This window comes from Mastigoproctus giganteus, chromosome 2, assembly GCF_048544385.1.
Source record: "Mastigoproctus giganteus isolate SK-2022 chromosome 2, ASM4854438v1, whole genome shotgun sequence".
In the NCBI taxonomy this organism is placed as follows: domain Eukaryota; kingdom Metazoa; phylum Arthropoda; class Arachnida; order Uropygi; family Thelyphonidae; genus Mastigoproctus; species Mastigoproctus giganteus.
In genome coordinates this window covers 90,513,256-90,525,510 of record NC_143576.1, presented here as the reverse complement: position 1 = coordinate 90,525,510, position 12,255 = coordinate 90,513,256, and the positions used below count along the sequence as shown (strand labels likewise).

Here is a 12,255-nt window from a genome sequence, read left to right as displayed (position 1 = left end):
AACACGCACTCTTTGAGCAGACCAGGGTTCAAGCCATTGACTGCTAAATACAATTAATGTTTGTACTGATAATTTATTGTAAACTCTTCTGACCTGGTGGTCGTGTCAGAGTATAAACAACAACATATGTGTATCTTCATATCTTTGAGACATTTCTGTTAGTGTTTTTATAGTTCCTAAATACATCATAGCAGATAAAGCTTGGACATTTGGATTCTGTCAGGAAATTAAATTCCATTATCCACCTTCGAAAGATAATTTAGTGATTACAAGCTAAACCCTGAAGAACATGTAGGCAGATATTGTACTGTGGCAATGTATCTTCCCACATTGCACATTTTCTGTGGCAGTCTCTGACAGAGTATAATAATTGTAGCTGTGAGTGGCCACACTCTTCGTTTTAAACAAAATGTATTTAAACCTACTAGCCAGTGTGCAAAATCACATACATGCTTATGCATCTGAGGGTCATTTTGAACCCATTCAGTAAAGATTTCTTGAATTTTTAAGAGAGAAACTGTAGTAAAATTACATTGAGAAGGCAAAACATCTTGGGGTGTAAGAGCAAAAGTGATTTGATAATATTTCAATTATTACTAGTATTACAGAAGTATTAAAAGGAGTCATAGAGCAGGACAATGCAAGTGGAGGAAGGGTTGCAGTAAGTTTTTTTTCTAATGGAATTGTATTTCATCAATTTATAGGTTGTAAGATTTGAAGGCATTTTATTGATCAGAGCATGTATATACAGGAATTAAATAGTCTTCTGTATTAGTGACTGAAGTTTGTATGAACATGAAAAAAGAAATTTGTATATAAAGGTTCCTTTCGAGTAACCTTTTGCAGAATATCTCTGTATTGATAATATGGTTAAATTGAGAAAATGAGAATTCAGTGTATGAATATGCAAGTAACTTCTATAATTTTGCTATGTTCTTCACGCAAAAAACAGAACCATCTTATTACAAAATAAGATGTTTGTGTCTTTTCCTCTAGTGTAATACCATTATTATAGTAGGTTTTGCCACTAATAATACATTTTTCTTTGCTGATAATAAATAGCATATTTTTAGGGTGTTAGACAAAAAGATAACTATATTCAGCAATTCAATTTAATTTTACATCATCGTAGTATCTTTGATTATACTGTATATATTTTATTAGATGATATTTCTTTATGATGATAAAGCATTGTTTATTTTATAGATATAATAATCTTTAGCATTAGTGATAAAAACTGACTATAAATTTGAAGTAATGCATACTTTTGTTATAGTTTTTACAGAAGCAGATATGCTAAAATTATGGAAAGGCTTATTTTATTGTATGTGGATGAGTGATAAACCACAAGTGCAGGTAAGTCTACTGTAGAATATCTTATTTTATTTTTATTATTTTTTAAAATAAATTAAATGCATAACGGAAGTTATAATTAGTCATTTTCTACAGTTAATAAATATAAAATATTCATGTAGCAAGCTTAGATGATATCTTTAAATATTTTATATGATCACCCACTTGGTGTCTATTAAACATCAAACACTTAAGAAGATGGAGTACTTATTAGTGGTATTAGCCAGAATTATTTATCTAGTGATTGCTTTTCTCAACAACAACAAATATACGAATGTGTATTTGAGAATTATCTGCTGCCACAGCGATCTATGATCATATTTGTCCACAATCCCTAGGTTTGAATTTGTGGCAATTATCACTGTTACTTGATGTTCAAGTAACAGTTTTTGGTTTTGTTTTTTTTTAGGAGCGTTAGCAACTAAGGCCATATTGCTCCGGGAATATGCGGTGGTCATTCCATGATCTTTCCGCATCCTCCGTATTTGGTGGTGACGGGCTCGAACCCTGGTCTAATCAAGAAGCGTGTGCTACCCACTGCTGCTCCTTCCCACCTGGCTATGGAGGTGCCTCAAGTAACAGTGATAATTGCCTAACTAATAGGGATGGTAATTGTTTACTAATTTTGTTACACCTTATATAGCAATTTTATTATTCATCTCCCCACCCACTTCTTTAGAATCAATTTAATTCACTTTAGCATTTTTCTTCTTTATTATTTTATAGTTGGGTATGCATGCATGGGGTACAAATATTCATATGCGCACACACACACACCACTGCAAACCAGTGGTGGTGAGGGTAAAGAAAGCCAACACAAGAACGATGGATTACGTGGAAAATTAGTTTCCCGATAGAGTACTCTAGTGCTGCTCGCTCGGTAAACAGACAGTAGGTGTTATCAGTCTGGAGCAAAGTCGAGAACGATATATTGATTGACAGGTAGGCGGGGCAAATGATGTGCTGATTGGTGTGCGAACACAACAAACGATAAAACTGGTTTAGTATCACGCAGAAGCACTAATGGTAACTTGCCCTAATTGCACATGCCCTAATGAATGCTTCCCATAATGGTGAAAAAAGGTCATGTTACCTCCACTTGAATCCTATGGGAGCTTAAACCCCTCCCGAAGTGGAAGGGGTAACCTAACCTTTTTTCTTTAGAATCACAGTCATATTTAGAAATACATTCATAAAAAAATAAATTTTTTTATGACTATTTTTATTTTCTTGTTCAATGATATGCCCTAATGGTGAAAAAAAGGTCAGGTTACTTCCACTTGAATCCCATGGGAGCTTGAAACCCCCCCCCCCTGAAATGGAGGAGTAACCTAACCTTTTTTCATTAGAATCATGGGTGGACTAGCGCATAAATTGTTTATTAACAAAATATTAATTTTTATTACTGTAGTTTTATTTTTAAAGACACTCGTGTGTATAAACACGTATCATAACATCAATCAACACCTCAATAGCTATTCACTATATATATATATATATATATATGTCCAAATTATATAAGTTATAGTGTAATGTAAGTACCTCCATCGTTTGAAAATCGATGTAACCACTGGCCAACCGTACCTCCAGTATACATGAAAAATTACATGAAAAATATAAAATATTAGGTTAAATAACAAAATAAGCCTTACATGGGAACCCATTTTGCAAGAGACTTTGCCGAGGGCTAAACCCCTACAAAATAAAATTCCATGTTAGTTCTATATGTAACACATAATAATTTTTTATATATATTTTACAATTTAACTCTGGAATATTTGGATTCTTTATATATATATATATATATATATATATATATATATATATATATATATATATATATATATATATATATACTATCATTGAATTATATTAAATAAAGTTAAATTATAATGAAATAAATAAATGCTTAAGGATTTATTTATTTCATTATAATTTAACTTTATTTAATATAATTCAACGATAATATATATTTCGGCTTCATATGGAGGAATTGCAAGTTGCTGCCTCTAATGAATGCTCAATTAATTATTTATTTTTTTATAATTTAACTTTCGTTAATATTCAATAGTAACGAGTCGATATGCTAATTTGGCAACGCCTGTGTTGCCATGCTAATTTAGCAACGCCTGTGTCGCCATCTATTTTCCTTTTTTCTTTTATATAAGCTAATTCAGCTTACAGTATGTCAGTGGTGTGGCTTTGCTCTAGAGTGCTGTCTGTTCTATATTTTATTTTTCGCTGCATAAGGACCATCGCCGTGCAAATCCTCTGCATTGGTGGATCGATCGGAGGAGGGAGGGCGAATTGGTACTTCGATCTTTTCACCATGGCGATGATTTGTATAGCGATTGAAATGCAGCGATTCCATGACCATTATTGGCCACGTGGTCCTCTGTCGAGATGGGGCATGATGGTCAGTCTATCTTATTTTAATTTATTTTGATTTTGTTATCGTTTCGTAGTTCCTTTAACCCTCTTTTGGTGATATTTCACGCCTTTTGGAAATGGTACCTTTCAGGGGGGTACCGCTAAATTAATAAATAATTGGCATTATCCTAAATTCTGTATAGTTTTTGTTAATTGGATTTAAAGATCGAAATTATATAAGGGTTTTTGGGGCTACTAATTATATCTATTCCTTTTTTCGTTTGATTGTTTATTTGGGTTATTTTATGTTAATTTTCGCTCTACAGTTACCATACTACTGGCTTATGTTATATTTTAATAAATTTAAAAAATTGGATATACACACACACACACACACACACACACACACACACACACACACACACACACACACACACACACACACACACAGCGGAACTTCTCTATTACGAACTTCTATTTAACGAATTTCTCTATATCACGAATTTTTTTTGCAAATCATTGCACCTTGAAACAAAATTACGTGTAAAATTAACCCAATATAGCGAAGTGTTAGTCTCTCTATAATGAATTTTTAAAAAAATTAGTAAAAGCATTTTTGAAGAAGCATTTACTGCTAAACAGCCACTCAAATATATGGCCCCCTTCCCTCCGAATTGCGCATTAGCATCTGGAATTAATCATCCTCTTAGTGAATACTTGTGGCCATTGAAGCCCATAGGACGGCCTTTGTTTCATTTTTGTTACAGTTATAAAACCAAATGGGTTTCTTAAAAGTGGTCATAAACTTTACATTAAATAGGGTAGATTTCTAAATTGATGTTGGCTCAGGGGAAATGAAATTCACTGCGGTAAACATTTAGCGTGCTGCGGCGGCAATACATAGAATGCTACCATAGTCAGATTTTAGTAACGCCTACCGAGTGACATTCGCTTCTCACCTCAACCGTACCATGTGACCTTCCTGTCAATCATTATATGATATGTCCGTTCTCGTCTAACTGGACATCCAGTAGATGATTTTCATGAATATTTTTTTTTTTTTTTTTTAAATTTCATTCTTTTAGAACAATTTGTCATCAGTCACATAGGCTATATGCTCTTGTTTTTTTTTTTTTCTTTTCTGAAAAGTAACGTACAGCATATATTAACCATAAATTTTCTTTCGTGTATATATGAATGAAAGCAGAATAAAAGAAATTCACAAAGTTGTATATTTCTTCAAAGTGATTGATAGGAAAGGTCACGTGATACTGTTGAATTGGCAAGTGAACGTCATTGAGTAGGCGGTACTAACAATTCCAGTGCGTAGCACACGCTTCTTGATTAGACCGGGGTTCGAGCCCGTCACCACCAAATACGGAGGATGCGGAAAGGTCAGGGAATAACCACCGCACCGGAGCAATATGGCCTTAGTTGCTAATGCTCCTAAAAACCAAATAACAACAACAACAACTAACAATTCACTATATGGCCAGTGCACGAAGTTTGCGGTGTGTGTATCAGCAAGAGCCGCAGTCGAGTAATTTTTGCAATTGCGGAAACAATGTTGAAGATTGGCGGGTTGGTTGGTTGGTTGGTTGGTTTTGATTTTATTGGCGCATTAGCAACTAATGCTATAATGTGCCAAGACCAGCACAATGTTGAAGAGAAAGTGTTTAAGTATTAATGATAAAATAAAGATTCTTCATGATATTGACCAGGGTTTTAAGAAAAAAGATGTTGCGGAGAAATATGGCATACCTGCAAGCATCTCATCTACGATTTTAAAAAATCGAGAATCAATTTTAAATGCAATTGAAGGAGGAGAAGAGAAGAAGCGAATTAAGATGAGTATATACGAAGATGTTGATAAAGCTGTTCTAAAATGGATGCAAATGATACGTGAAAAGAATATACCAATATCGGGTCCAATAATTAAGCAACAAGCTCTGAAATTTGCACAGTCCCTTGGACATACAGAATTTAATGCGAGCACTGGGTGGCTAGATAAATTTAAGAAGCGCCACCGAATTGTGGAAAAGGTTATTTGTGGAGAACGTGTTAATGTAAGCGAAGAAGATTGCAACAGTTGGAGGAACAATACCTTACAGAAGAGTTTGGAAGAATATGAACCTAAGGATGTTTTTAAGGCTGACGAAATGGGTTTATTCTTTAAATGTTTACCGAATAGAACACTTGCTTTTAAGGATGATAAATGTTTTGGCGGAAAGCAAAGCAAAGAATGAATCACTGTGCTAGTTGGGACAAATATGACAGGAAGTGAAAAATTAAGACTTTTAGTCATTGGAAAATCAAAAAACCCAAGATGTTTTAGAGGCACAAAATTTTTGGAAGTTGACTACACCTTTAATAAAAAAGCATGGAAGACAAGTGATATCTTTGAAGACTGGATATTAAAACTAGACAGGCGTATAACAAAAGAAAAAAGGAAAATCGCATTGGTAACTGACAACTATCCGACACATCCTGCCAGTATTTCTGCCAAACTTAAAAGTGTGAAGTTGTTTTTTTTTACCACCAAACGTAACGTCAAAACTCCAGCCAATGGACCAAGGCATTATTAATTTTTTTTTTAAATTTCATTATCGAAAGAGAATAATAATGAAGATTGTCAATGCATTATCAGAAAACAGAAACTTGGAGGTTACAATTAACCTTAGAGATTGCATCTCTGAACTGGCAAAAGTTTGGACAAGCGATGTCACTGAATACAGTATTCAAAATTGTTTTTCGAAAGCGGGATTTGCATTGAATACAGAAGTCGAACAACGACTGGACGAACAAGATGAACTGCCCCTTTCACAACTAAAAAACTTTTGGACATTATTAGAATCATCCGCAAACATTGAAAATGAATTAATACTGGATAGTTATGTTTATGTAGATCAAGATCTGACTACAACAGAACATCCAAATGAAGATGAAATACTGCTGAACAGTGTTAGATGCGACCATGATCATGAAGAAATTAATGATGATGCTGAAGGTCCAGCAGAACAACCCATAGCAAAGCCAATTTGCGAAGAAATGATTAACGCTTTTAAAATTGTTTGTATGGGTCTACAGTTTTGTGAAAATGTTCCTGATAATGTTTTTAATACTCTGAACAATGTGAGGTTTTCTTTGAGAATCAGACAATTTTTTAATTGTACTGCGCAGATGAAAATTACAGATTTTTTTTAATTAGTGATGATACTTACCAGCGAAAATTGTGTAAACATAATTTAAATAAGTGTTTTTGAAATAAAATACATTAAAAATAAATGTAGATTTATTTTCATTTTCTAATTAAATAACAATTTTTAATAAAAAAGATATTCTCTGTATAACGAAATTTCTCTATAACAAATTTTTTCATTGGATTTATCGAATTCATTATAGGGAAGTTCGACTGTTTATATAAAAAGAATCCTCCTTTCTTTTCCTATTATTTCCTAACCTAACGTTTAAGGTTGTTAGGTCACGAAATATAAGGAAACCTTTTTTGTTATTTCCTAACCTACCATTTAATGTCATGTTACAAAACATAAAGAAACCTTTTCCTTTTTTCGTAACCAAACCTAAATCAACAGTATAGTAAAAACACTCATGAACTCCAAAAATCTGCTTTCAATAATGAGAAAAAAACATAAAGAACATAAAAATGAACAGAACGAAACTTTTATTAATTTAGTTTTCATCAAAAAATCAACCAATGTTTTATTTTCCTTACAAATTTTTTCCATTTTTAAAAGATTCATTGCTACTATTACCTGTGTACCATTCATCACAAAACTATTATGCACCATTCTTTACTCATAAATACACATCATAATACCAACCAATGACTACACAGTAGCTTGTTGTCTGTCACGCCCACCACCAATCATTTCATCGTTTGCCACACCTACCTGTCAGTCAATATATCCTTCTCGATTTCGACTCCAGACCGATAACACCTACCGTCTGTTTACCGAGCGAGCAGCGCTAGAGTCTGGTGTTGGGAAACTAATTTTCCACGTAAGTTATTTGACATTTCCCGTTCTTCTTGTGGTGGCTTTCTTTACCTTAGCCCTGACCACTCGGCTACCGAGGTTTTGCCTCCATAACCGAGTGGTCAGGAGCGGGAGTGCAGTAGCATATGCTCTTTGAGTAGACCGGGGTTTAAGCCCCTGACTGCTGAATACGGTCGGTTTGCCAACCCGCACTGGACCAGCATGGCAGATTATGGTCCATTTCCCTCAGCATGAATTGTCGATGAGGCTTCCATCCTGCAGTGGGTTGATAATGGCTGCACTTTACCTTTTTTTACCTTAGCCCTAGTGGTTTTTACTTTGCAATATCAGTTGAACAAATTGCATAAGTTTGTAAGAAACAATTTGATGGCATAAGTAACACAGTTTTAATTTGGTTCCCTCATTTATCAGCTTTGTAATATGTGCTGATCATTTTTCACTGCATCATGTAGTAGTAGTAGTAGTAGTAGTAGTAGCAGCAGCAGTGGCATTTGATGCAAGAAAGCAAGTGTATGAGCTTATGCAGCATCAGCCAAAAAAAAAAAAAAAAATCACACCATTCCCTCCAAATGCCTGTCCAGTTTCTCCTTAAATTTATTCAACCTATCAACTTCCACAACGACAGATGGAAGTTTGTTCCAGCAATTAACCACCCGCTGGCTAAAGGCAAATTTCCGCACATCTAATCTACATCTGTCTTTTCTTAATTTGAATTTATGCCCCCTTAGGTTCGTAATCTGAACAAGTGGAAGGATCCCATCAGAATTCAGTGTATCCAACCCATTCAAGGCCTTATAGACTTCAATCAGATCACCGCGCAGGTGCCTAGTCTCCAGCCACTGCAATTTGCAGAATTTAAGCCTCTCTTGATAAGAGGATCCCTTCATTCCCCTCGCCAGTCTTGTTGCCCTTCTCTGTACACGCTCAAGTAAATCTACATCCTTCCTAAAATGAGGCCTCCAGACCTGTACGCAGTACTCAAGGCGTGGCCTGACCGTTGCCTTATACAGAGGGATAATCACCTCCTTTTCCCTGCTAGCAAAATTCCTATATATCATTGACAAAACCCCATGACCTGCCCTGGCAGCCTGTCTGCATTGCTCAGAAAACTTCATATCTGACTGCACAATTACTCCCAGGTCTTTTTCATTTTCTACCACCTTAAGTGTAGTACCACACAGTTGGTACATTTCTCTGGGGTTACTTCTGCCCATATGCAGTACTTTGCATTTGTCAAGGTTAAACTTCAGTTGCCACTTCTTAGCCCATCTGCCCAAATTATCGAGATCCTGTTGCGGTAGCACACTGCCATTACTGTCATTAACAACCCTGCCAACCTTTGTATCATCTGCAAACTTCGACATTAAGCCTGATATACCTTCATCAATATCATTGATAAATATACAAAACAACAGTGGACCTAACACCGAACCCTGTGGGACTCCACTAATAACATTAGTCCAAGAAGAGCAGCACCCATTGATTACACCCTCTATCTTCTCCCACTTAACCATCCTTTTATCCATTGTAGCAACTTACCCCTAATACCATTCTGCTCCAATTTGTACAGTAGTCTTCCATGCGCAACAGTGTCAAAAGCTTTCCTGAAATCCAAATATATGATATCAAAATTATTTTTTGCATCCAGTTCCTTTGTAACCACATCATAATATCCTATCAAATTTGTCAGACAAGACTTTCCCTTAACAAACCCATGCTGTGTCTGAATTATTGCTGCAGTCTTGTCTAGATGATCCTGCAATGCATCTTTAACCAGTGACTCCATTATTTTACCCGGAACAGAAGTTAAACTAACTGGTCTGTAATTACTCGTGTCACCCTTCGATCCCCCTTTGTGAATTGGGGATACATTTGCACATCTCCAATCCGTGGGAACCTCTCCTGAGTCCAAGGATGCTCTCATAATTATGGCTAAGGGTTTGCTTAGTTGCTTTGCCACCTCCTTTAATATAATTGGATAGATCCCATCCACCCCAGGTGCTTTTCTTATGTTTAACTTCAACAGTTTCTCCTCCACTTTGCTTTCAGTTATTACAAAATCATTAAGTATCCTGCTACAATTTAATAACCTTCTGCCATTAGCAAACCTTATTAATTATTCCTCATGTGTGAATGTAGATGCAAAATACTCATTCAGTTGTTTGCTATCTGAGCAAGATCATCAACAGTCGAACCGTCGACGTCAAATGGACCAATCAGATTATCCCCTTCCTTTTAGAGTTTCTATAAGTAAAGAAATCCTTGCTGTTTTTCTTAGCATCTTTTGCCAAGATTTCTCGTAATCTGCCTTCGCCTGCCTAACCTCCTTTGTCACCTGATTACAGACTAGCTTATATCTGCCATAGGCTTCTGTGTTGCTTGATAATTTATATGCATCCCATGCATTTTTCTTCTCTATTACTAGTCTCATTAGTTCATTAGATAACCATTTAGGCCTAAACCTAGAACAATATTTGTTAATAGGTATGATACTTTTAGTAGCTTCCACTATTAATTCCTTGAATGCTTCCCAATTAGAATTTACTGTTGGTAACATCGTCAGTTTATCCCACTGTACAAAATTTAAAAACTGTCGGAGACCACTGTACTCACCTTTACGGAAGCAAAAACCCTTTCCTCTACAACTGATGGTAATTAAATCTTTAAATAAATCCCACGTCAGTACACTGTGATCACTGCCACCTAGTGGTTCCTTTATCTGCAAATTCTTAATACACGAATGATGACTGCTGATAATCAGATCAAGAGTATTACTTTTTCTGGTTGCCTCTCGAACATGCTGCTGCAGAAAACAATCATCCAATAAATCCACAAAAGTCTGACTAGTGTGTGAGTGACCAAACCACAAGTTCCAGTCAATATCTGGGAAGTTTAAATCCCCCATTATAAGACATTCCGATTTACTAGCCCACTTTATTTCTCTGTACAATTGTTCATTGTACTCATTCGAGTCATTAGGCCTATAACGTGTATGTAATTGATTTAACAAGTTTCCATCAATTATATTATGAAATAACGTGAGAAGGAAAAGTGGTTGGATGGTAGTTGAAGCAACCATGGTTACATCTCTTTATTCAATTTCATTTTCATTTCTTAAGTTGGTCAGCATATCACAGTAGCCTTTAGAAGAGGCCATTTATTTGTGTGCACCTATTTATAAAACAAATTCAATAGTTGAAATTCTGTGCTGGTTTTACTTGTACTTTGATGTTGCCAGACATGGAACAAAGTCTTCTTAGGACACTATTCTAAATTAGAAAAATTGAAACAACTGTTAATATAGTGGATGAAAAGTATGGCTGTGTGTATTCAGTTTGTATGCCCAAAATATCAAAAGATTGGAGGAAGCAATTGCATCCAGCTGGCATTCTTCAGTGTATAAACATTCAGTTGCACTTGGCAACTCAGATAGAACTTTTCTTTGGTCTTTAAATCCTGTACCAAGACATAAATTCCAGCTGTTTACAACAAAAGTTGTTGTTAAAAATATATACACAATGAATTTGAAAGGAAAAATTATTGCCAGATCTTTCTGATTTGTTATGTGATGATAGAACAATTTTTCACTAATTCATAATGAACCCCCAGCATCTTGAAGCCTGCACAGACATTCATTTAACTGATGATACTTGGTTTTCTCTAACACTTGCTTCACATTTTCTGTAGCCTTCTTTAATATGAACAGTGTTTTGCAGGAATTTAAAGGTATACATTCCTATTTTGAAGCAACAAAACTTTCATTTGAACTGTCTATGAAAAGATGCCACTCTTCTAGATTGAGTCTAATACCAATTTCTTCATAAGAACCATTTAAATCAGAACAAAACCAGGGATTCTACAATCATATAAAATGCAATGTTGCAGTGGAAAAATATGATGTACTACAGCTTTTTGATCTGCAGACCTCATGTCTATTTATCATACAAGTCATGATGGTTTGAATACTCTCAGGTGATCTGATTAAGGTGTTTAAGGCTTTGAACTAATTGAGCGAGCACAGTGCTGATGACATTCATCCTCTTGCCCAGACTACACATGAGGGGGCCATAAATTCTAATTGCGGAAGGATAGATGTGCAGAGGTTGCTTTCAGCCGGCAGGTGGTTGATTGTTGGAAAAAAACTTCCATCTGTTAGCATTAGCATTAGTAGAGGCATATGATGCAAGAAAGCAAGCTTATTCAGCATCAGCCAAAAAAAAAAAAAAAAAAAAAAAAAACAACCACTACTCCCATTTCACCCCTTCGTTCTTTCGAAATACGTGTCCAGCTGAGCCTTAAATTTGTTCAGGCTATCAACTTCAACAACAAGCGATGGAAGTCTATTCCACAAACCAACTGCCCGCTGGCTAAAGGCAAATTTCCGCACATCTATCTGACATCCGTCCTTCCTCAATTTGAATTTATGCCCTCTCAGGTGATTATTCTGAGCAAGAGGAAGAATCCCATCGGCATTGAGCATGCTCAAGCCATTCAAAGCCTTATACACCTCTATCAG

The 12,255-nt window shown here is 35.5% G+C and overlaps 1 protein-coding gene across 1 annotated transcript in view; it reads left to right on the top strand.

Moving 5' to 3' along the window:
* The window catches only part of LOC150089407 (ribosomal RNA processing protein 1 homolog A-like), a 386,532-nt gene that overhangs the window by 2,805 nt on the left and 371,472 nt on the right, over positions 1 to 12,255 (top strand). Inside the window, exon 2 of the mRNA XM_090389971.1 lies at positions 1,277 to 1,356. Within this exon, the coding sequence (XP_090246097.1) occupies positions 1,277 to 1,356 (80 nt within the window). The remainder of the gene's footprint in view (positions 1 to 1,276; positions 1,357 to 12,255) is intronic.